Source organism: Scaptodrosophila lebanonensis, unplaced genomic scaffold (assembly GCF_003285725.1).
Source record: "Scaptodrosophila lebanonensis strain 11010-0011.00,11010-0021.00 unplaced genomic scaffold, SlebRS2 tig00000053-arrow-pilon, whole genome shotgun sequence".
Lineage (NCBI taxonomy): Eukaryota > Metazoa > Arthropoda > Insecta > Diptera > Drosophilidae > Scaptodrosophila > Scaptodrosophila lebanonensis.
In genome coordinates, this window is record NW_022060548.1 from 11,156,048 (window position 1) to 11,182,207 (window position 26,160).

Consider the following 26,160-nt stretch of genomic DNA (forward strand, 5'->3'; position numbering starts at 1 on the left):
TAGCGGTGCGGTGCGGCTCAGAAAAAAGGGACAAGCTGAGGGTTAGGCTTGCGCTAAACTGCAGGGGGGTGGCGGTAGGGTAGGTGTTAGGGGTGTGCGAGGCGGGGCAGGGTGGTGTGGCGCGTTAAAAATAAAAATCCCTAAGCACAATTTTAGCGCGGGGCATAAAAATAACTTGGAGTTGCGAAAAAGAAAAAAAAACGAATGAAAATAGATAGAAAGAAAATCGCTTTGCCGGCGCAAGAGGCACGCGTTGGTGCCGCCAACCCACAAATGCCACATGGCTGTGAATGTGGACGCGATGGGCTAATTATTAACTGCGGCACACACACACACACACTTACACACACAGATGCACACACACGGGCGCACATTTTAATGGCGGTCGCTGTTTTTATGCGACTTCGGCGCGTCTGCAAAGTTGTTGAGAGTGGAAAAAGCAACAACCAACGAGCAGGAAGCGGCAAAAAGAACAAGGACACTCGCACAAGGATAAGGGCGACTGTCAGACCAGCCAGGCCCATCGTTCGCTCAAACAACAGACACGGAAAACAAAACTATGCTATGTGATTGTTACGTGCCGTGCATTGTAGTTGCCAGATAATTAGACGAGCCAGGGGGCAGGGGCAGAACAGAGCCAAAAATAAAAGAAGATCGCTAGGTGACAAGGCAGGACACAGCAAGGGTCTTTTCAGTTGCATGTATGTATGTCTGGACATGTACAAGCGATTAGCAATGCAGCCTGCAAGCGACTCTGAGGCTGACCGCCTCGCATTACTCCTATGTTATAAGCCATACCTAATTACCACTCTCCGAGTGCACTCGCAGAAAAAACTGCAGCCCAGTCAGCTACAACTATTTGTAATTTCACTTGCGCACAAAATGTTGAATCAAGAATACAATTTAATACTTACTGCTTAACTGTTGCTTTAAAGCACTTTTTACACTCGTATGAATTGCCTAGAAATACACAAAATTAATTAATTATGTGAAGGAAACTATTTAGCAATAATATTTATTTACAATGAAAAAAGATGTGAATCATATTGTAGGAATTTTGAAACATTTTTATAGTCTTTTATTTTATCCATCTAATTTATATCCAATAAATGGCATTTTTTAAAAGTGCTTCAAGCTATACAAACAATAATTCATAACGCTTTTGCAACACTGTTTTAACTCGACTTATCGATAACTAAGTGCAATGTCTGTTATATTTTATTAAAAATAATATAATATAATTAGGACAGATTTGTTCAGCTTTTCTTTGTTAATTAATTGAAATTATTCAAAGTATAAGATTTTGAAACCATTCGCATTTTAATACATTTCCATTCATTTACAACAATTAATGTAGTTTTTTGAAGGTTTTTATACCACAATTGTAGAGTGTTGTTTCTGATACCAAGACTTCCAACTTGTTATTAGGTTTTGCAACACTTTTTACAATTAACAGTTAACCATTGTCTTCCAGCAGTCTTGCTGCTTAGCAAATCATTTGCCTGAGCACAGATTCAAGTCCCCTTTGTATTCCTTATACAAATAATTAATTCCTAACCATCGCTTGCAACACTGTTTTCAACAATAACTAACACTATGTTGTTTCTTTGCAGCTCTGTTGAGACCGCCGTTCGCCCGAAAGATGCCAGCGCTGGGAGTGTGTATTTGACACAACGCCCTTCTGCATTTTGGTTGCCCCGCACACACACAAGCAACCATTCCAATTTAGGCAAAGGAACTGCCTCAGACGACATCCGAAGGACACTCGCCCCAACATACAAACACACACACTCACACACACACACGCACACACATCAAAATCAAATGTGGAAAATGTTTGATATGATGGATGCCGAGTTCTTAATGTTCGAGTGCGATGAATGCGCCGGCATGCCTCTGGCGCCCCCGCCACAGTTCCTCATACCGCCGCCGCCGCGACCCCCGGCCCTGGCCGAGTACACGGTAGTGCCGCAGGACTGCAACGAGGAGCAAATGGCGCAGCAGCAATGGGAGAGCGACGTCTGCCAAGCCATGCCGGTGAGTAGCTTCTCAACTTATGTATTTTTATTTTTTTTGGCCCCACCCCTAAAATTATGCAACCCTCTCGCATAATGAGCGCGCCTGCATTTTGCACAGCTGTTGGCATTTCTGCCCTGCCTTTGGGAAAGGTAAAGCCTTCGCCTTCCGCCCAATTATGGGGAGGGTTGAGCTCTAAACACTCTCGACTGGGCCGCTAACAAGCTGCAAGTGTTTTCCTTTGTTCAAGGTGTCAAAAATTTATGCGCCTTATTGAATTATGCATATCCGCTTTTATAATAACAGCCCCGGAATGAAACGCAATTGCTTTACTTGATTGGGGTGGGCCGATTCCGGTTAATGCATATTGATAACAACTGTCGATGTCGAGTGCTTCACACTTGAAAGGTTGAATCGCAGAGAGTCTGTCGTGTGGCACACATGCCAGCCAGTGGCAGACATATGCCCACAAGTCAAGCGGCAAGCAGACAGCTTCAGTTCAAAATAAAAGTGGCATTTAATTAGTAGAACTCTAAAATGTCTTTCAACAATTGAACAAACCTTTTGCCATTAGCTAGCCCTTAAAAACTTGCATTCAATAAATTTGGATATTTCAAGCAGCAGTTTTTATTCAATTTTATTTTCAATTCAACTTATTTCCATAATGTGCTTCGTTTCAATAATGCTTCTAACCTTAACAACCTTAAATCTTTATAAAGTTATTTTTTGTTTATTCTCCTTTTTAATTTAGTGCACTCCATTTATTTTAATTTATCAATTGTTGTTTGTTGCATGCCTTCAACTAGTTTCTTTTCAATCAATCAAATAGTTTTAGTCTTAATTCGATTTTTTTGAACTTGGAACTTTCCATTCAAAGCATTATTCTTGTAAGCAGGTTTCATCATTTAAAAGTTTTATTTTTTATTTGTTTCCTTTTAATTATTTTCAATTGACTTCAACTTTTCTGGTTGCTTTGCAATTTCCATTGAAAACACTGCTCTGAACTTAAATTCCACGCCCTTCCATGCTCGTTAGCTCACAGACAGTGGCTGCCTTTAACCCAATAGTGCCTACCTCTTTAACCCGAGTGGCATAGCATTTAAAGTTTTTCCCGCCCCTACTTGTAATTTAAATATCAAAATATAAATAAACACAACACGCCCCTAAACAAATCGACCGATTTTCCTGCCACAGAAATTACTTTAAAGCACAGCACGTGCTCTCCCGCTCTCTCCTCCTCTCTCTCTCTTGCTCTCTCTCTCTCTCCTACCTGTTTGTTGCTCTTGTTCTCTTGCCTGGCTTGCGGTATATTCCGTAAGTAGTTGCCTGAGCAACAGCTGTTGCTGCCTTCTTCTTCTTCTTCATCTTCTTGTTCTCCTTCTTATTGTTGTTGTTGTGTTGCGAAACAGAAATAAAAAACGTCATCATTATGATGCTGACAACGGACTACGGACAGCAAGGCAACAAGAAATTACAATAACAATGAAAAGTTAAGCGGCAAAAAGGACAACGACAGCAGTAGTGGCGAAAAATTGGGCAACAGCCTGTAAGTAGGCGAGGCGAGGCGAGGCGAGGCAAGCCGAAGCGAACGACTTCAGAGCATAATGGCCGAATGGGTGGATGACTGGATGGCTGGATGGGCAGATGAGCAGCTAGATGGGTGGATGGGTGAATGGGTGAATGGGTGAATGGGTATGACCCGTCTGGGTCCAAGCTCTCCTTGAACAGCATATGGCAGAACCCACCACCAAAGCAGGCCAACAACAACAACTCCACAAATGTTACAAATTATTTAAACAGAGCAGAAGATAATGCGCAAATAGATATCCAAACATATATTCAGATAAAAAACTGAAACAGCTCGGCACTCTTGTAATCTTACGAGTGTTTGTTTAGGCCAGCACGAAATGCAAGAAGAAGAAACAAGACAAAAAGCAACTAAAACCAAAGATCAAATTCCACACACACAAAACACATTTGATAACGAGATCACGTGCTGCATTTTTCTATGAGCATGTTTGTGGTGAGGTGGGAGCAGCTCCAAAGACTGAGGAACAAAAAAAAAATCAAAAAAAAAAAAAACTGAAACCTCACCTCCTCGCCACAGACGATGCAAGAGGAGTTCAAGTGTTTTTCTTTAACTTGAGCTCAAAATTCCACTTAATTTCTGACATTTATGTACCAAGATACAAAAATTTAAATAAATAACCCAAAAAATGTTGACGTGTGTAGCCCACAACAACGGTGGGTCGTGTGTCTGTCCCCCAGAAAGAGTGTCTGTCTGTGTGTGTGTGTATGTGTGTGGTCCACTTGAGTGCTGTGGACCGCTGATTTATGCTGACAAATCACATTTGAAATGTTTACATGCATTCGGGTGTCGATTTAAATTCTAAAAAGGTACTCTCCAGTACGAGTGTTGCTCTTTCGATTCCTTTCTCGATTTTCCCACGCTTATGGACGCTCTTAGCTCATTAGACTTGGTTGTTGCCAAAAAATCTATCCATCCATCTATCAATCTATCTATCTATCAGGCACAATTTAATTCAATTTTACGCATTGCCGAGCCACAGAACTGACTCCTCAAATCGCTTAACGTAAATCTGAGGTAAATACGTAAAAATTTCACAAACTTTTTCCTCCAATCTCTCTCTCTCTCTCTCTGTGTGTGTGTGTGTTTGTCAAGCAGCTTAAATTCGATTGCCATCAGAATCAATTTAATGGATTAGCGTTAAAAAATGCGTTGCCTCAGAGATGTGTGTGTGTGTGTGAGAGAGAGAGAGAGCTCTGCTCATCAAATTGATAAGTTTAATGGGCATGAGTATAGGAATTGTGCCAATTTGAAAGCTACATGTGTGTGTGTGTGTGGGTGTGTGGGTGTAATTGTCAACTTGCAACGAAAACGAAAAGCACAAGCCAAGGAAAAATCTTTAAATTTCACTTCCCACACACAAGCAAACACAGATATTTACAAACAAACGTGCGCGCAGCCGGAAGTGGCAACAGCAGCCAACAAGCTGAAGGAAAAGGAGCGCAGGACATTGCTTGCAGACGACAAGCATTCTAGCGAGTGGCAGTGAGAGAGGGAGTTAGGTGGCAGACGACGCGTCAAACATACGAAATTAAATTTGTGCAAAATAAAAAGTATGGCACGAAGAAGAAAAAAAGTTGACAAGCAAGCCAAGCTGGCTCGCTGGCTGATTGAAGAGCGGGTGGCGGTGGCGGGCAAAGCCATAAGCTGCTGGCGTTTAAGCTCTGACACACACACACACACACATATATATCCACATACATATATGTAGCTACATATAATCCTTTGCTTGCTATTTCCTATTTCATTTCTGCTGTATGCTTGGGCACAAATATTTCAAGTATCAAAGAAATTGCTTTAAATAAGCAGCAAGCAGGCGGTGAGGCGGAGAGGGGGCGTGGCAGACTAGCAGCATAGACACTTGACATTGATATCAAACGTTCAGCGCGAATATTGTTTAAGAAAAAACATTCCGATGGCAGTTCAAGACGCAGGAATCAGCTTAGACATTTCTCCCATAGTCTGCTTTTGGGCGCTGAGCAAGAGCTTCCTTGTAGTTGTTGTTGTTGTTGTTGCTATTAGTGTGCCGGCGTTGTTTACAGTTGTCAAGCAGACACAGCTACAGGCACTGGCCAGACTTATCCCACACACACACACACTATATATATTTAGATATATACACATATGCGCCCAAAGACAAGCATCGAGAAGCAGCAGCAATTGCAGAGGAAAAAGTATAGTCGTGTATGTGTGTGTGTGTTTGTGTGTGTGTGTGTGTGTGTGTGTGATACAAACAAAATTGAATTGCTATTTATAGCTAGATATACATACATACAGTTTAAGGTTGCAAATTATTTGTGTTTTGAAACGTACTGGAAAAAATTAAATTTAAAAATGTTTGATTTCCACTTTAATTTGCTTTGAAATTAAATTAAATAGAAAGGAATATTAATCTTAATTGCTTGTATCTTGAAAATCAAACATGAATTTAATTTAAAAGCGTATTTTTATTAAAAATAAAAACGTTCAGTTTCAAAGTTCGCAAGGAAAATTAATCTCAATTCCTTGAATACTGAAAATCAATCATGAATATAATTTTAAAGTGTGTTTTTTTTTAAATAAAACTGTTCAGTTTCAAAGTTCACAAGGAAAATTAATCTCAATTCCTTGAAACCTGAAAATCAATCATGAATAAAATTTTAAAGTGTGTTTTTTTTAAATAAAACTGTTCTGTTTCAAAGTTCGCAAACAAAATTAATCTCAATTGCTTGAATACTAAAAAACAATTATGAATTAAATTTAAAAGCGTATTTAAAAAAAAAAAAACCGTTCAACATTTTAAAGCTCTAATCCGCTGCAAATAAAATCGCCACATTACGGAAATTGTTAGAACTTTATACAACTAGGACTGATATTTTAGAGGATTTTCCTTTACAATGGTCTTTTCTACAGTTTCTTTTAGCAGTCGCCGCAGATATAATCTAGATATTAACCAAGTGTTAATGCAAAAGTTTATCTCGCAACTTTCATGCGCATTACCTGGAAACTTTCGCACCATCAGCGCGTGAGTGGAAAAGTAAGCGACGGGAGCGGAGGAATTAGGGAGGTACACCGTACACTCGTACTCTCCCCGAAACTTCAGTGCAGCTCAATCACGAGTTGTTTCCAAACAATTGCACTGCCAAGTGGTTACAAAACTGCGTCAAGTTGGCAACACAAGCGAGCAAACAGGCAGCGGACACTCTTTTAGAGTGCGATTCGAAGTGGAGGTGGGAGATCTCCAGCTGGAGATGGAGATGGAGATGGCAGTTCCATCAATGAAAACAAAAAGCGCTCGCTCGATATGCACGTGTAATGAAATCGAAGTTGTATAACCCATCCAGTGCTTTGTTATTGCTGTTGGCAGTTGCAGTGTGTGGAAAAAAGCGCTACACATGCATAGAAGTTTTTGGCCGTTATCGGTAGTAATACACAGTTGTTTTTGTTGTTGTTGTTGCTGTTAGTGTGCTGCAAGTGGCACGTGCTTGTTGCAAGGCAGCGGCTTACACACACACATGCAGACAATGCCGGAAACTGTGCGTGTGTGTGGAGAAAAAGTTTCCTTTTTTCATCAGACACACACGAGCATGCGAAACGCTTCGTTCTCTCATTTAGCCCCCATCCCCCGCGCTTTACGACTTTGTGGCAAGTTGTTAACTTTAAGTTGTGTTGGCAAAAAGTTTCATTTTGGCTGCAGCTTCGGCTTTGGCTGCTGCAGGTACACAAACATTTGACGACTGATTTTGATGACTTGCAAAATGGTTGCCTCCCCTTCCACACCCCTATTACCCACTCGCACCACCTGCCTTAGTTCTTGCCACTTGCATACTGTCTTGCTACTTTGTAGCTGCCACATTTTGGAGCGTGTCTTTTTTATGAGCCACCAACCAGCTCCACTTTTCCAACACTTTCGAGTGTTTAGAGCGCAACTCTGCAACACTGGGTCATAGACTACCCCCCACTTGAGCTTTATGGCCTACTCTGTGCAACTCCAACCCAACTCCAACCCTTCAACCCTCGAAAAACTCGGAAAACGCGCTGCCCTTGAGCTTTCAGTTTTGTGTTAGCGTGGCAAATTTTTCATTATTAAAAACTTGTGCGCCGCACCATAAAAATATACGCGTATAAACAACATTTTGCAACACTGCGAGCATCCAGCGTTAATCTCCATTTGTAGAGCAAGGGATAGGCGGTTCTGGTTACCCTCTCAGCGCACTTACGAGCGTACCGCTCGAAAACTTTGCGCCATCACTTTTTATTTGCCCTCTTGGTGTGTTTTTTGTTTCTGCTGTTTCTGCTTTTTGTTTAAGAAAAAACATTCCGATGGCAGTTCAAGACGCAGGAATCAGCTTAGACATTTCTCCCATAGTCTGCTTTTGGGCGCTGAGCAAGAGCTTCCTTGTAGTTGTTGTTGTTGTTGTTGCTATTAGTGTGCCGGCGTTGTTTACAGTTGTCAAGCAGACACAGCTACAGGCACTGGCCAGACTTATCCCACACACACACACACTATATATATTTAGATATATACACATATGCGCCCAAAGACAAGCATCGAGAAGCAGCAGCAATTGCAGAGGAAAAAGTATAGTCGTGTATGTGTGTGTGTGTTTGTGTGTGTGTGTGTGTGTGTGTGTGATACAAACAAAATTGAATTGCTATTTATAGCTAGATATACATACATACAGTTTAAGGTTGCAAATTATTTGTGTTTTGAAACGTACTGGAAAAAATTAAATTTAAAAATGTTTGATTTCCACTTTAATTTGCTTTGAAATTAAATTAAATAGAAAGGAATATTAATCTTAATTGCTTGTATCTTGAAAATCAAACATGAATTTAATTTAAAAGCGTATTTTTATTAAAAATAAAAACGTTCAGTTTCAAAGTTCGCAAGGAAAATTAATCTCAATTCCTTGAATACTGAAAATCAATCATGAATATAATTTTAAAGTGTGTTTTTTTTTAAATAAAACTGTTCAGTTTCAAAGTTCACAAGGAAAATTAATCTCAATTCCTTGAAACCTGAAAATCAATCATGAATAAAATTTTAAAGTGTGTTTTTTTTAAATAAAACTGTTCTGTTTCAAAGTTCGCAAACAAAATTAATCTCAATTGCTTGAATACTAAAAAACAATTATGAATTAAATTTAAAAGCGTATTTAAAAAAAAAAAAAACCGTTCAACATTTTAAAGCTCTAATCCGCTGCAAATAAAATCGCCACATTACGGAAATTGTTAGAACTTTATACAACTAGGACTGATATTTTAGAGGATTTTCCTTTACAATGGTCTTTTCTACAGTTTCTTTTAGCAGTCGCCGCAGATATAATCTAGATATTAACCAAGTGTTAATGCAAAAGTTTATCTCGCAACTTTCATGCGCATTACCTGGAAACTTTCGCACCATCAGCGCGTGAGTGGAAAAGTAAGCGACGGGAGCGGAGGAATTAGGGAGGTACACCGTACACTCGTACTCTCCCCGAAACTTCAGTGCAGCTCAATCACGAGTTGTTTCCAAACAATTGCACTGCCAAGTGGTTACAAAACTGCGTCAAGTTGGCAACACAAGCGAGCAAACAGGCAGCGGACACTCTTTTAGAGTGCGATTCGAAGTGGAGGTGGGAGATCTCCAGCTGGAGATGGAGATGGAGATGGCAGTTCCATCAATGAAAACAAAAAGCGCTCGCTCGATATGCACGTGTAATGAAATCGAAGTTGTATAACCCATCCAGTGCTTTGTTATTGCTGTTGGCAGTTGCAGTGTGTGGAAAAAAGCGCTACACATGCATAGAAGTTTTTGGCCGTTATCGGTAGTAATACACAGTTGTTTTTGTTGTTGTTGTTGCTGTTAGTGTGCTGCAAGTGGCACGTGCTTGTTGCAAGGCAGCGGCTTACACACACACATGCAGACAATGCCGGAAACTGTGCGTGTGTGTGGAGAAAAAGTTTCCTTTTTTCATCAGACACACACGAGCATGCGAAACGCTTCGTTCTCTCATTTAGCCCCCATCCCCCGCGCTTTACGACTTTGTGGCAAGTTGTTAACTTTAAGTTGTGTTGGCAAAAAGTTTCATTTTGGCTGCAGCTTCGGCTTTGGCTGCTGCAGGTACACAAACATTTGACGACTGATTTTGATGACTTGCAAAATGGTTGCCTCCCCTTCCACACCCCTATTACCCACTCGCACCACCTGCCTTAGTTCTTGCCACTTGCATACTGTCTTGCTACTTTGTAGCTGCCACATTTTGGAGCGTGTCTTTTTTATGAGCCACCAACCAGCTCCACTTTTCCAACACTTTCGAGTGTTTAGAGCGCAACTCTGCAACACTGGGTCATAGACTACCCCCCACTTGAGCTTTATGGCCTACTCTGTGCAACTCCAACCCAACTCCAACCCTTCAACCCTCGAAAAACTCGGAAAACGCGCTGCCCTTGAGCTTTCAGTTTTGTGTTAGCGTGGCAAATTTTTCATTATTAAAAACTTGTGCGCCGCACCATAAAAATATACGCGTATAAACAACATTTTGCAACACTGCGAGCATCCAGCGTTAATCTCCATTTGTAGAGCAAGGGATAGGCGGTTCTGGTTACCCTCTCAGCGCACTTACGAGCGTACCGCTCGAAAACTTTGCGCCATCACTTTTTATTTGCCCTCTTGGTGTGTTTTTTGTTTCTGCTGTTTCTGCTTTTTGACTCTTCTAATGCGCTTTTATGCGACTTTCGGAACATTCTTAAGCTGGCAGCGTGGGCGTGGGCGTGGGTGTGGGCGTGGCTGCTTAATTATTTTATCGCACAAGTTGCGAGGGCTGGGTATAAGTGTCCCCTTTTCACATCTTGTTTACATTTCCTTATTTACTTTCACATAAATCGTTCAGAAAGTGTTATCTCTCTGGCGATGTTTACCTTTCCTACTGCTGCGCTACCTCGTTCCCCTCCCTTTTTTTATTTATTAATTTATGAATGCGCTCGCTACCTAATGCCCTGGACACGGCTCCCTAAACAATTTTCCAAGCGGCTTGTTTGGCTGATGGAAAGCCTTCAATCATGTGCAAAGACAGCAACAACAACGAACACAGTGCACGGCCCTCTGTAAATGGCTTATCTGTGTCAATAGAGGCGGCCGCATTGTGCCTTCTGTTATCGATAAGCGACAACTTCAACTCTTTAGCGCATGTTTGCCTTTACTCGAGTCGTCGCTGCATATTTTCAGTTTTTTCTTTTTATCATCAGACAAGCTGCCTAATCCCCCCTCCGAGAACTCTAGGCAGCTGACAGTTACGCGCGTTGGCAGTTGCTGGCAATTGCTGGCAGTTGGTGGCATTTGGCAGTTGTCGCAACAGTGCCACATGCGTCGTTACCGTTAGCCGCCAGCTCCACTCCTCGACCACCTCATCATTCATTTATTTTGCTGCTTGTGTTTTTGTTTATCTTGTGGCAAGACTCTCGAACAAACAAACAAACGAACAAACAAACGTACGAACAATCAAACAAACATGAATGCGCGCTGCTTGGCCCCAATGAGCTACAAATACGCATAAGTGTAGGTAAGCCACTCACATCGTTTACTGGCTTGTATGTCTTATAGATTTATCGATTATTAACGCACTCGCCCAATTGCCCAGCAAGCCTACAGTTCAAAAATCAACAACAACAACAACAACGAGTGGAAAAAGTGTTTCATTTCTATTCGTTTGCAAGACAATGGAAATTGTTTTGGGAAATTAAATTACGCAATTGAGATTTCTGTGCGCAGCTTGGCTTAGGGCTTCCTAGACATTATAGAAACCCTACAATAAAGTGGGAAGATAGAAAGATGAGAAAAGCTAAAGTAGTTTACAGAAATTTGAATTTCCCAAGTTACATTTTTTTTTAAATTTGTTTAAACTTGCGACATTAGTTGATTACTAAGTTTGGTGAACCATTCAATACCATTTTAATATTTTCATTCATTTAATATTTGCATTCGCTTAATATTTTCATTCTTTTAATATTTTTATTCACTTAATATTTTCATTCACTTAATATTTTCATTCATTTAATATTTTCATTCACTTAATATTTTCATTCATTTAATATTTTCAATCGCTTAATATTTTCATTCACTTAATATTTTCATTCATTTAATATTTTCATTCATTTAATATTTTCATTCATTTAATATTTTCATTCACTTAATATTTTCATTCATTTAATATTTTAATTCACTTAATATTTTCATTCATTTAATATTTTCATTCATTTAATATTTTCATTCACTTAATATTTTCATTCATTTAATATTTTGATTCATTTAATATTTTCATTCATTTAATATTTTCATTCATTTAATATTTTCATTCTTTTAATATTTTTATTCACTTAATATTTTCATTCACTTAATATTTTCATTCATTTAATATTTTCATTCACTTAATATTTTCATTCATTTAATATTTTCAATCGCTTAATATTTTCATTCACTTAATATTTTCATTCTTTTAATATTTTTATTCATTTAATATTTTCAATCGCTTAATATTTTCATTCACTTAATATTTTCATTCATTTAATATTTTCATTCATTTAATATTTTCATTCATTTAATATTTTCATTCTTTTAATATTTTTATTCACTTAATATTTTCATTCACTTAATATTTTCATTCATTTAATATTTTCATTCACTTAATATTTTCATTCATTTAATATTTTCAATCGCTTAATATTTTCATTCACTTAATATTTTCATTCTTTTAATATTTTTATTCACTTAATATTTTCATTCACTTAATATTTTCATTCACTTAATATTTTCATTCATTTAATATTTTCATTCATTTAATATTTTCATTCACTTAATATTTTCATTCATTTAATATTTTGATTCATTTAATATTTTCATTCATTTAATATTTTCATTCATTTAATATTTTCATTAATTTAATATGTCCATTCATTTAATATTTTCATTCGCTTAATATTTTCATTCACTTAATATTTTCATTCATTTAATATTTTCATTCATTTAATATTTTCATTCATTTAATATTTTCATTCATTTAATATTTTCATTCATTTAAGATTTTCATTCATTTAATATTTTCATTCACTTAATATTTTCATTCATTTAATATTTTCATTCATTTAATATTTTCATTCATTTAATATTTTGATTCATTTAATATTTTCATTCACTTAATATTTTCATTCATTTAATATTTGCATTCATTTAATATGTCCATTCATTTAATATTTTCATTCATTTAATATTTTCATTCATTTAATATTTTCATTCATTTAATATTTTCATTCATTTAATATTTTCATTCACTTAATATTTTCATTCATTTAATATTTTCATTCATTTAATATTTTCATTCATTTAATATTTTCATTCATTTAATATTTTCATTCATTTAATATTTTCATTCATTTAATATTTTCATTCATTTAAGATTTTCATTCATTTAATATTTTCATTCACTTAATATTTTCATTCATTTAATATTTTCATTCATTTAATATTTTCATTCATTTAATATTTTGATTCATTTAATATTTTCATTCACTTAATATTTTCATTCATTTAATATTTGCATTCATTTAATATGTCCATTCATTTAATATTTTCATTCATTTAATATTTCATTCATTAATATTTCATTCATTTAATATTTTCATTCATTTAATATTTTCATTCACTTAATATTTTCATTCATTTAATATTTTCATTCATTTAATATTTTCAGTCACTTAATATTTTCATTCACTTAATATTTTCATTCACTTAATATTTTCATTCATTTAATATGTCCATTCATTTAATATTTTCATTCACTTAATATTTTTATTCACTTAATATTTTCATTCATTTAATATTTTCATTCATTTAATATTTTCATTCATTTAATATTTTCATTCACTTAATATTTTCATTCATTTAATATTTTCATTCATTTAATATTTTCATTCATTTAATATTTTCATTCATTTAATATTTTCATTCATTTAATATTTTCATTCATTTAATATTTTCATTCACTTAATATTTTCATTCATTTAATATTTTCATTCATTTAATATTTTCATTCACTTAATATTTTCATTCATTTAATATTTTCATTCACCTAATATTTTCATGAGCAACTCAATAGTATATTATTTACCAGCAACACTGTTGCTTTATTAAACCCTTCATTCGTTTCAAAATCGCCATCAAAAGGATTATTGATTTAGATAAGAAAAACGTGTCGCTTTCGTCATTTCCTTTGTCACAGCATTGCAGCGCATTCAGCAGGCATCGCATCGGGCACTTAATTTGTTCCACAAAACGCCTCACAGCTCCCAAACCGTGGCTCATTAATCAATTTGATTATTGAGCATTTGTTGTGCTGACTTTTAGCTTTTGCGCCCCAAAACACATAAAGCACTGCACTTACTTGCACGCACACACACACACACTTAGACACACACACACACAAGCATAATTGTTTAATTTATTATTATTTGTTTGTTTGGTTAGTCGCTGCGAGTCTCCGAGTCCAGCGATTTGTCTTTGAAATGCTTTTCAAAATAATCGTCAATTCAATTTTCAATTTCTTAATTTGTGCGACGACATCTGAAAATAAGCATTGTATGTGATAAGAGCCGAAAAGCGCTTTCCAATTTCCTCTGCGGGCAACACAGAAACCGCTGACCCCTTTTGTGTGATAGTTTAAACAATTTCGCCACTGCCTGTCAATATTTTTATAGCTTATCGCGGCAGCATTTGGGATGCGAGCGGTGCTCTGGGCTTTTGTGACCAATGAATTATTAAAATATTTATGTCAGCGACAACAACTAAAACAACAAAAACAACAACAACAGCTCATGATTAATTACAATGGGGAGATTTTGAACGCTTTGTGTGCATTTTGCGATAAGCGTTGATGACGACGACGACGAGGAGCATTGAAGAGCTTCCGCATTTGCTCTTCAGACTCAGAAACTGTGTCAGCAATATTGACAGACAGAGAGGCACACACACACACACGCACACACGCACACGCACACACATGCAGACATATTTACACAGCAGCCGAAGGCATGTAAATAAATCAGAAAAACTCATTGATTAATAAATTAGTACGAAATGGATTACATATTAAATTGCTTTACAATAAATTCCCAACAGTGCTGCTGCATTTGGCCCACACACACACACATATATATATATTTATTGTACACACACACACACATGGAAATTATTTGCACAGCTGTCAAAGCTTGACCTCAATTTGAAGCGCAGCTTTTGTCTTTTTTGGCTCTGCCACCAAAATATTTTTCATTGTTGAGTGATTTATGCCGCCTGCATCGCGCTCTCTCCCTCTCACTCTCACTCTCCCTCTCTTCTCTCTCCCTCTTTCTCTGTGTCTCTGTGTGTTTGCTTACTGACAGGTGCGTTGAAATTTTCTGCACACACACACACACACACACACACATATATATATTTTTGTAGCTTCAGTGTCCAGTTCATGATGGCGCTCGAAAAAACTTTTGCGCCTCTCTTGCGCAACAACACACAAAATAAATTTCACTCGGGGGCGCGCCAAATGTGGAAAAAAAGCGAGAGAAAGAAAAAAGTTTGTTCCGCACCCACCCACAACAAAAATTGAAATAAATAAAAATACTTAATGCAAAGTTTTTGTTTTTCCGCTTTGGGTCAGGTCGGTTTATCTTTCCTAGATAAGCAACGTGGGTCGCAATTTAAGAGCCACGCCACATTTCAGTATTTCCCATTCAAAAACGGCAAGGCGAGCAAAGGTAACAGGCTATATATTTAAATGCCAAGCTCAGCTCTATATTGGACAACATGGGGAAGTTGATAATTTAGATGTCTTCATTTTAAAATGCCCATCAATAGATTTGGGCAACTTATTTACGCTAATAGATACACTGATTGGATGGTAATGTAACTAGCAAGGCATTTAAATCTAGTATTTTTAAAAGACCCTTTTAATGAGAGTTTCTTTCAATTCTTCCATTTCAAAAATACATTTTTAAGCAATCTTTGTTTTAGAAAATGGATTTTTAGTTGAATTTTCTGAAGTTTTGAACAACTCACTAAGAATAATATTTACTTATTTAGAGTAGCTGCTTTTTATTCACTGCATTTTTAATGAGACTTTAAATGAGACTTTCTTGAAATTCTTCCATTTGAAAAAAAAAGCAAAAAATTTGTAAGCACTCATTGGTTTAGAGTATGGATTTTATTGATTTAAATTTCTCAAGTTTAGAAAATCTCTTACTAAGAAAAATATTTACTTATTTAGAGTAGCTGCTTTTTATTCACTGCTTTTTTAATGATACTTTAAATGAGCTTCTTTATTGAATTTTCTCAAGTTTAGAAAATCTCTTACTAAGAAAAATATTTACTTATTTAGACTCGCTTCTTTTTATTTACTGCTTTTTTAATGATACTTTAAATGAGACTTGAAATTCTTCCATTTGAAAAATACATTTTTGGGCACTAATTTTTTAGAATAAAGATTCTTTATTGAATTTTCTTAAGTTTAGAAAATCTCTCACTAACAAAAATATTTACTTATATGGAACCACTTCTTTTTTTATCACTTAACTGGAAGCTTCAATATCATGAGTTGTGCTTCCCCTTTTAACCAGACTATCACATTATCTTTGCTGCTTTCTATTGCCCCGTGTAAGCATAAACCCTCTCTCTCTCTCTATCCCTCTCTGCCTCTCTGCTCCCCCGTGTTGGCTCTCATCACTTATCAGTGGAGTGCCTTGAGTTTTTTATTTGCATATTTTGGCATAAATTGTGCAAAAATGAAGTGCCCTCTTAGCTCTTTTTACCTTGTATTGCGCTATTTGACCTTAATTTGCAGCCTCGAAGTATCTTTTCTCAGATGAAGCATAAGGCAGAAAAAAGCGCGACTGCAAAAAGGTTAAGAATCCACACACAACTTGCTGCGCTTTTGTTTGCATTTCGTTAGGCATATTTGCCAAGTTTGCTTCATTCTCGTTTTCTTGCTCATCCTTCTTTTTTTTATCCCATTTGCGTCCTTTGGCAGGCCGCTTGTTTGTTTATGGAAGTATATACGAAATGACTTTGTATTTAAGTTTTGTGGTTGTTGTTGTTGTTGTAAAGTTGGTTTACCAACAACAGCCTACGCTGTACTTTAGCTTTTACTTTTCCATCTGCTTCTTGAATACTTGTAATCATAACTAACGCTTCCTCTCTCTCCCTCTCTTTCAGATACTGGACGCCAGCCTCTACAGCAGTCAATCGTTGGCCACCTCAGCTATGATTGCGGTCTTCTCACTGCTGTTGGTCCTAATTGTGCTCATATCATCGCTCTTTGTTTGGAAGTAAGTATTCGCCCAGAGATTAACCAACTGAGCTTAGAAATTGTTGCTGCTAAGAATACTGTAGCTGTGTCTTCTATAAGTTCGCCTTTGGCTCCATGGATCGCCTTACCTTTGCTGGCCTGCTGCCTGGCGTAAATGACTCAATTATCTGCATTGTTGCATGCCACACACCAAGCAGCAGCAACTGCAACACAACAAAAACAACTCTTGCAACAAGCATTGTGTGTGGCTTTGTTTCTCTGTTGCTGTTGCATTTCTCGCTTGTGCTATTAACGCGCACTCCCCCTTTCCCCGCCCACCTGGGGGCAACTTTTACCACAAAGGGGGCGTTGCCCACAACATGTTGCATATTGCTGTTGCTGCTTGCTTTTGATTTATGTTGCAGCCTACACACACACACACACACACACACGAACAGACTTAGCGCATGCCTCTTGTCAAGCCAAAGCTAAAAACTTCACTTACTTGTCCGTTTAGTTGGGGCGTGTGGCAGATTTCAATGCGGCGATAAGACAAAAACATAAAAACTGAATAATTATATGGCAGGCAATTTGTCGTGGCTTAGTGGCTAGTAAGTGGCAGGCAGGAAGGTGCCTATATGCTATTGTTATATAAGTATATTCTCTTGGTTAAATTTTTAAAAATACTGCCAATTGATTCTCGAAAAACAGCACTTTTTCAAAATTAATTCCTTTAAGTGCACACCTGATTGATATCTTTGGCGCTGCATACAAAATTTTAATTGTTTTATGCAAATGCCGCTTAAGTTTGTTTCTTTTTTCTGCGATTCCATTTGCTTTCCAGTCCACATGCATTGCATAATAACACGACCATATAAATCACATCATACATTTTTAATTACAGCCTCTGCAAATAAAAGCTGTGTAGTACATATATATCCATTATATGAACTATGCAGAGAGGCAAAAAAAAAAAAAAATGTGTAAGCAGACAAACAAATAAGTAAACAAACGAACGTAAAAAAGTGGCACGCTTCATAAAAATCATATACATATGTATGTATGTGTGTTTGTATGCACATTTGTAGTCTACATTTGCGGGCGCTGCGAATTCCATGAATAACAACACACTGACCCACATACACACACACACACACCTATACCCACTGTGTGTTGGTGCTGGCACTTAAAAACCAAAACTAAATTAAATTGAAATTTTAAATAAACGTCGCCGAAGCGAAAATTTACAAAAAAAAAACGCAGATGCAGTGGTGAATTGCAACACACACACACACACACACGCAGGCACTCACACATACCAACGCACATACATATAGACAAACATATACATTTATCAACTTTGAATGCATAAAGACAACCAGAGCAGGAGCAGGAGCAGTAACAGGAGAAGCCGAAGCAACAACAGCTCAGCGTACAGGGTGCACCGCACACCGAAAAACAATTTACTTTTATGTTACAACAACAACAACAATTGGAACAACAACAACATGGGGCAGCAGCAACAACAACAATAGTCAGGGAAAAAACGCGTCAAGCATGTGGCAGAAAAACTCGCAGATTGCAAACCAAATGAAATCTGCAGTAGAAAAAGAAAAAACCACAGCCCGGGCCAAAACCAACAAAAAATGGGGAAAAGGCGTAAAGATTTTTCAACGCACACACACACACACCAACACACAAGCCATTTGTAGGTACAAGTGAGAGTGAGAGAGAGAGAGAGAGAGCGAGACAAAGACAGAGCACGCTTTTCATCTTTTTCACATTTAAAATAGCTGTAAAAAAAACAGCGCTCTAGCATTTTTTCCAACTTGCCAAAACAGACAGCAACAAAAAATCATTTGACTGTCTATATCCGAGTGTGTGTAAGTGTGTCTGTATGTCAATGGCTGCCGTTTGAATGCCGCCGGCATACGGCTTTAATGGGTTAAACACATTAAGGTTTTTGCTAAGCAAACACGCATTTGTATAATTACTAAGCGCTTATCTGTTCGTAAAGGAAGATAAGCAAGCAGAGCGACGGAGTGGGAATGCATGAGAGAGCATAGAGTTGACAAAGAAGAAGAGAGCGAGCTATAGAAGTAAAATAATAAATCTTTTAAAAAAGCTGATTAACTTATGAGTTGGTTGGAAGTTCGATAACTTACCCTAAAGCGGATTATTCCTACTTCAGAGCGCGATTGTGTAACTCCATATAAAATTATGTAGTTCCCTCTTTTTTGAAGTAATCTTTATCTTAGAACTTTAGGGCGCTCTCTCTCTCTCTCAGCCTCTCCCTCTTTTTTGAAGTAATCTTTATCTTAGAACTTTAAGGCTCTCTCTCTCTCTCTCAGCCTCTCTCTTTCTTTATCGATTTGAACAGATTTCACTAATTAATTGCAATTGTGTCTTAGTCCCTAGTCTACAAATTGAAATTCTAAAGCTGAAAGCGTCTTTAAATATTTTGAAAAGTTTTTCAGCAATTATTGAAAAGTTAGTTTGTTTGTTTGTCTTTTCGTGCAGTCTTCTGTATTAACATTATCTACGAGAGTATTCTTCTTGATCAGATTAAACAATTTAATCTTGAAACTCTCCAGAGTAACTTAGAGTTTTCTGCTTGTCCTAGCCATCCACCTGTTTGCCTAATAATTAGGCTAGAATAATCTCGCATTATCCTTCGACATCTGCTAGCACTAGGTGTTGGCTCACCATTTAGTTGCACTTTATTTTTTGCTTTTAATTTGCTTCTCATAGAGCCTCATTGACAGAGCTTAGAGGTTCTGGGGTGTAGGCGAGGCCATCAACACGTTTTCAATTCCGACACAGCTTCACATCGACATCACTATCAACAAGTGTGTGTGTGTGTGTGTGAATCGATTTTCCTGTAATGCCTAAAAATGGCCAAAATTCATAGACAAACAGCGATGGGGGGGGGGGGGGGGGGGGAGGGTTGGGGAGAGGCGCTCTGACAGCAGCATCAGTTGCTACAAACGATTTTCATACATATTCATTAAAGTTTTCTGACCGCACGCACACACACACGCACGCCCAGAGTAGTGGTAGTGTGTGTGTGTGTGTGTGTGTTACATACACAAACAAACACACACATGCGATATATGCTAAAGAAAAGCAGACAGAGTGAGTGACGGAGAGGCAGAGGGAGGGACAGAGGACGCACATTATTGTTCTTGCTCCTGCCTTTGTGCTTCATCATTTTTGAGGTTATGGCTCAGACCGGAATTCCGCACGCATCTTTATTACACGCACACACACACATACATAAACCGACCGTTACACACACACATATAAGTGAGTGTTTGTGTGTTGATGATAGTCGCCGCCATTGCCAGCGTAAATGCTATCGTCGTCGTCGCCGCCGCTTTAAGTGTTGCCACAAACTTGCCCATTCTGCGTGTGTGTGTGTGTGTATGCCACACACACACACACTCCCACAGTTGACTGCTTGTTGTTGTAAACGGATATGAATGCCAAAAAGCGCCATTTTTGTGGCATTTATGATGTGCAACATTTTTTCTCTGCTTTTTATTCGCATTCAGTGGCGTTGTTGTTGCTGTGAGGGCGCGCGTGAATTGCCCAAATATTCTTGTACCCTGCCTGCTGACCATTGCGTGTGGCCCAAACAAACGCACACACGCACACACACACACACACACACACACACGCAGAAAAATTCTATAAATAAAATAGCAACTAATTTTATTTATTCTTTTTGCTCGACTTTCTTTATCTCGCTGTGTCGTTGTTGTTATTGTTGTTGGGGCGTGTGCTTCTGGTGCCAAATATCTATATAAATAAAATAATAATCATAATGAAATCACATTAAATGTTAAGTTGTTGTTGTTGAGGGTGTGAAGTCGCATTATGTTTATTTTTTATGGCCATTTCTTTTTGATGTTCGTTCCTTGTGGAGGGATGGAACATTCCTATTATCGACAAAAGCAAATATTTGTTAATACTTGTTCGATTTGAATTCCTCAATTGATGAATTGCGAATAGTTTTATGCTGGATGTTTAAACTCATTTTCTTTGCATTAATACATGAATATTTTTCTGCGGTTCGTTCATTTACTCACGCACTCAGAGCCCATAAATCTCTGGCGGCTTTTGCAATTCCGTTAACCGTGTAAATATTTAATTGCAACGCTTACCCCAAATGATTATCATACTATAATATTCAAATATTTTTACATGCCGCAAACGCACAAATAAAGTGAATAAATATTGAGCAGAAAAAATACATGCAGACGAACACACATACATACATGTATATTGCATTAATTACGCCCGACAGAGTGCTGCCCGCCATAATTACCTTAATTATTTTAATAAACTGTGTGTCCCCACATCGTCATCGCCATCGTCGTCACCAATTCCCCCAACTTACTCCATTTAATAACTTTGCCTGCAAATGTTTACACATTGCACTTTATTAATTACCTGAAATGTGAGCTGTCGTTGCATGTTTTTCAATGAATTTTTTTAAATATTATTTTACATGCAACATGTGAGCGAAGGCAAAAAGAAAATAAAGCTTGTCATTAAAATTACTAAAATTGTTGCCAGTTAATAATATTGCTTTAAATATGTTTAATTTGTGAAAGGATGGGTGTGTGTGTGTGTGTGGGGTTTTCCACTCTTTTCTGTTCTTTTCGGGTGCAGTGAAAATAATTTAATTAAATATTTGAGCAGGTTTTAAAAACAAACATAAAATATGTGCTAGACTTTGTCAAATAATTGAATGGAATGTGTGCGCAACCTCTTCAGTTACCCAACCACAATTATTAAACGAGTACAGTGGAAAGTGTTTATATAAGTTTGAACTTTATTGTGCAATGGAAATTAATTGCCAAATGTACAAGCAATACAAAAAGCAATTTAAATTTAAATGTTCGCAGGAATGAAAAAGTGAATGGGGGACTAATTCCCTTTTTTCTTGATTTTCTATTTTGAATTCCTTGCTGGCAGCTCCCACTGTATACAGCATCGGTCGCACTTTTATGGCTCATACATATTAAATAAGCCAACGGTAACTAAAGCAACAATGAGAAGCGTGCCTAACCAGGTCCCCCACTACAATAACAACAAGAAGTACAGCAACAAAAAGTTATGACTTGTGCCCTTGTTGTGCGCCAGGGTTGTGTTGTTGTTGTTGCTGTTGCTGTTTGGGTTGCCGTTAAGTCGACTGCTAAATAAATAAAATCAATTTTAGCTGCTTGCAATTTTATTACGTTCATTCATTTCATTTCGTTTCGTTGTCCGACTATCTCTCCTACTTGCTCGCCCACTCCCACTTCCCCGCTCTCTCTCTCGCACGCTCTCTCTCTCTCTCTCTTTGAGTGTGCAAATACGGTTTATTAAAAGCAAATACACACACACTCATACGCATAGGCTTGGAGTATGGCAACATATGATTGCGCCCCCCTCCCCCCTCTTATGCATACAATCGTGCAATAACAATCACAATTTGCTTCTTCTTTCTTCTTCGCTGTTGCTTATTATACTTATGTTAATACACACACACATACACACAACTTGAGTATGTATGTAATATTTATGTTTGTGTGTTTATTTGCATTTTGACAGCTGAATAAAAGGCCTTGTCTGTCTCAGTCGCCGATCTTCCCTTTTAGCTCAAGCAAGGAGAGTGAGGCACTCGTTCTCTTGTGTTCTCGCTCCCACTCATGCAATGTCACTTCCTAGCTGTAGTATTATGAATATGAATATGACTCTCCTACTCTCCCACACTCTCAGCTCTTTTGTTGGTCTGCCTGAGTACCGTTACCTTGACAATTTTTAATCAAGCCCGCTGTTTGGAGTGCAAACAGTCTGCCATTCCCTTTTATTAATATTTATTTTTAATACAAAAATTGCTCGCAAATAGACCAGACTCCATGCCAGTGCCATGACAGCCTTCGGTTAACTCGCTTACGAAGTTATTAGCATCAACTTTTTGTTTGATAAAACAAAATTATTCACCTAGCGGTAATTTGATATCTGTGGGCTGAGCTGGCAGCAGTTCTGTGTTGGTGTTGTTCTTGTTGTTGTTCCTTTTGTTGCCTTTGTTGTTGTCGGCTTTGCGCTTTGTTGGCAAGCATCGATGCATGAGGAGCCGCATAAATGTGGTCAGCAAAATGCAATGCCGGCCAGTTGACCGTTTCAGCAACAAATGTTGTGCAACACCGGTGTTGTTGTTGTTGTTTTTGCAGCCACCCTGCTTTATACACATAAATACATAAATCCAACGATTTGCCACAACTTCTTGCCCCTGTTGCCGTTGTTGTTGGCGTTCATTTATTTTATGTTCGACACAAAGCATATGAAATTTCCATATCAAAGTCTTTTTTACTTATGGCCATTTAACACGCTACGTGGCTTTCTGCTTTCCTTGAATGCCGTCGGGATTGGGCTTGGGATTTGCCTTTTGTAGTCGCCAGTTGGCAAGTTGGCTATTGGCTCTGTAGTTGTAGCCCTTTCCTCGTCTGCAGTTCCTGTACTTCCTGTAGCTTTATGTTTGCTCTGCAGCTTTGGCAGCAACCCTCACAACTTGAGTTCATAAATAAAAGATTCGTACTCGTCCTCGTCCTCGTCCACCCCTCCTTCCTGCCAAAAACCAAATGTCTACATAGATACAAACACACACACCTAGACACATTTTATGCGCAATCACATTGTTGCTATCATCATCCCCCCAAGTCTCCCCCTCCCCAACTAGACACTCTCAATACTTTTTCAGCGCTGCACGTTTTTATTGTAAATTGCTTATGCCAAAAAGTGGAGGGAAAAGAGCGTAGATCTTGCCTCAAAGGTGTGCTTGAAGGCAGCGCGTGTGTGGCGCCCCCCATCAGTTGCTGCAACCCTTTCTGCATACTCTTTCTTGCGAAAATTGTACGACACTCTGGGGAGCGTATGGGCTGGTGCTGGGGCTGGGGCAGGGGCAGCAGATCAAGTCGGCAGCACGTCTCAACTGGCCATAATGGTTAGTTGCAAGGCTACCAACACGAATGTGCGGCAAGAATCAAACAAAGTGCTTAAAGGGTTAAACAAACAGAGCGCCTCACACACACTCCCACACACCCTCGACTTTGAACAGAGACGCGTTGATTTCATTTTTACGCCTCGTAAATGAAATGAAATGAAGCACAGGCTGTGTGGCAACATCTTCCTGGGACCCTTGTGTCTTGTGGCATGCCACATTATTTAATTTACTTTTAAGAAAATTCTACAAGCACACAGCCAGACAGATAACCGGGCTAAAAGTCACAGCAACATGCCAAGCTAAGCCAAGTCAACAAGGCAAGACATAAAACATACACCAAGCAGCAAAAGTCTATTGACCAAATCAAGTTTCGAGCTTCATGAATAAATTAGCAGTATGAATTTATTTATTCAAGACTGCAACATTAATAATGAATTGTGTTGTTCGCCTTCTGACACATTTGGTGACCCCTTCGTTAGCCGGCCTGGTAATCCATCATATAAGGATTTATGCGTCACACGTGAGGATATTTAACTTTAATGCTTTTACTCTTTGTCTCAAAATAAGAAATGTACAATAACTTTAACTTAGCAGGCATGCTCATATTATTTAGAAAATGTATTTATTTACAAATGAATTTCACTTTGCTGTCACTATAATTTCAATAGGCACTGTAATGTCTTCACTGTCGCATGATTTTAACAGTTTGTGCCATGTGTGTGGCGCCTGCAAGTAGGCAACAATTTTTAATATGCGCGCTGTCAGACAAGAACACAGACACAGCCAAGTAAGTCAGGCGACCCACCTACTTATTAGAAATGTGGACCAGCTCTTGACTTGTGGGGGTGTGTGTGTGTGTGCATGTGAGTTGGTATGTTCTCGTTTTTACGAGCGACTTCCGTTTGACAAGCCTAACATGTTTACCAACAAGACATTACACTTGGACCGCCCCAGCCCCCGCTCTTAACACGCCGTAGGCAGCAACAGTTATGGGACACGTTAGGTGGCGTCAATTTAATTTCGCATTTTTCATTATGTTTATATGAATGTGGTTGTATGTGTGTGTGCGTGTGTGTGTGCATTTCCATATGCTGTGCGCACCTTTTGTGCTGCTTGGCATGCTTTAAAGCAACAACAACAACAACAACATATTTTGCCATGGGCAACACTTAATTATGTTCATTATTTTCATGGCACTCGACTCGACTGGAGCCGACTCGTTTCGACTTGTGTCGTCGTCGTGCGGTTCTTCTTGTCATTGCGTTGTTGCGCCTTTTGTGCTTATTCAAATTTAATTTTCTGTAGCACACTTTTGGGCTCGGCTGTGGTTCCCCTCTCCATCCCCCCCCCCCTCTTGCTGCTTCTTTTTTATTAATAAAATTGCTGGTAATTTGAGGCTAAATGAAATACCTTCTGCCTGTGGTGCCTGAGCACGTGCTCATCTTTTTTTAATGCTTACCTGCCATTTAATGTGGCATAAATCAAAGAATTCCCCCGCCCGCCCCACTACCCTGTTCTGTTGTCCACTTTAGGGCGCTTGACATTCTACTGCCATTACAAATCGATTTATCTTCCCGGAACTTCAGTCGTCCAATCGTCCAGTCGACCAACTTATGGCCGTGTCTGTCGCTCTTACAACGTAATCAACGTCAACAGCTTCAGCAGCGTTTCCTATTTAGTTCCTTCTGTTCTTCTTCTTGTTATTGTCGTTCTATTATCTATATTTTGGGGCTGTGGCATCTTTTTAAGCTTGCCAGTCGCCTTTAAGCTGCTTTGCTCAATTAAAGTCTCATGCTTGAGCCAAATGAGGCGAATATAATAAATAGAGTACGAGTACGAGCCAGTTCGCTCTGTCCCTCTCTCTCTCTATCTCTCTCTCTCTCTCTCTCTCTTTATCTCTGCCATAACTTGAATTCATGAACGAGTTCATAAATAGAAGAACGGGATATTAAATAACTGAAGCGATGGTCAGGAGAGGAAATAATTTTCACAACAACTTTTCATATTTTAGAAAGGAAAGCCCGTTGTAATTAAGTCTAGAATAGCTATTGCTGATGGGACTTTCTGACAAAGTTTAGCTTAAAGCAGCCCTACCTCATAGTTCTCAGAAAGTCGCTTAAGCCTAAACTGAATAATAGAAGAAAAGACTCTTAGAATGATTGCTCACGAACATTGGCTAAAAGAGGTCTTCAACTGAAACAAATCCCCAGCTAGTATTGGTTATCAAATATATTACAAGATTACAAATGGTCAATAGAAGATGACAAGTTCGAAGT

The 26,160-nt window shown here is 38.2% G+C and overlaps 1 protein-coding gene across 1 annotated transcript in view; it reads left to right on the plus strand.

The window, feature by feature from the left end:
• Positions 1-1,660: 1,660 nt before the first annotated feature.
• LOC115623503 (transcriptional regulator MIT1) overlaps positions 1,661-26,160 on the plus strand; it is a 29,092-nt gene continuing 4,592 nt past the window's right edge. The window contains exons 1-2 of the mRNA XM_030517881.1: positions 1,661-2,037; positions 16,818-16,930. Of these exons, the coding sequence (XP_030373741.1) occupies positions 1,825-2,037; positions 16,818-16,930 (326 nt within the window). The 5' untranslated portion in view covers positions 1,661-1,824. The remainder of the gene's footprint in view (positions 2,038-16,817; positions 16,931-26,160) is intronic.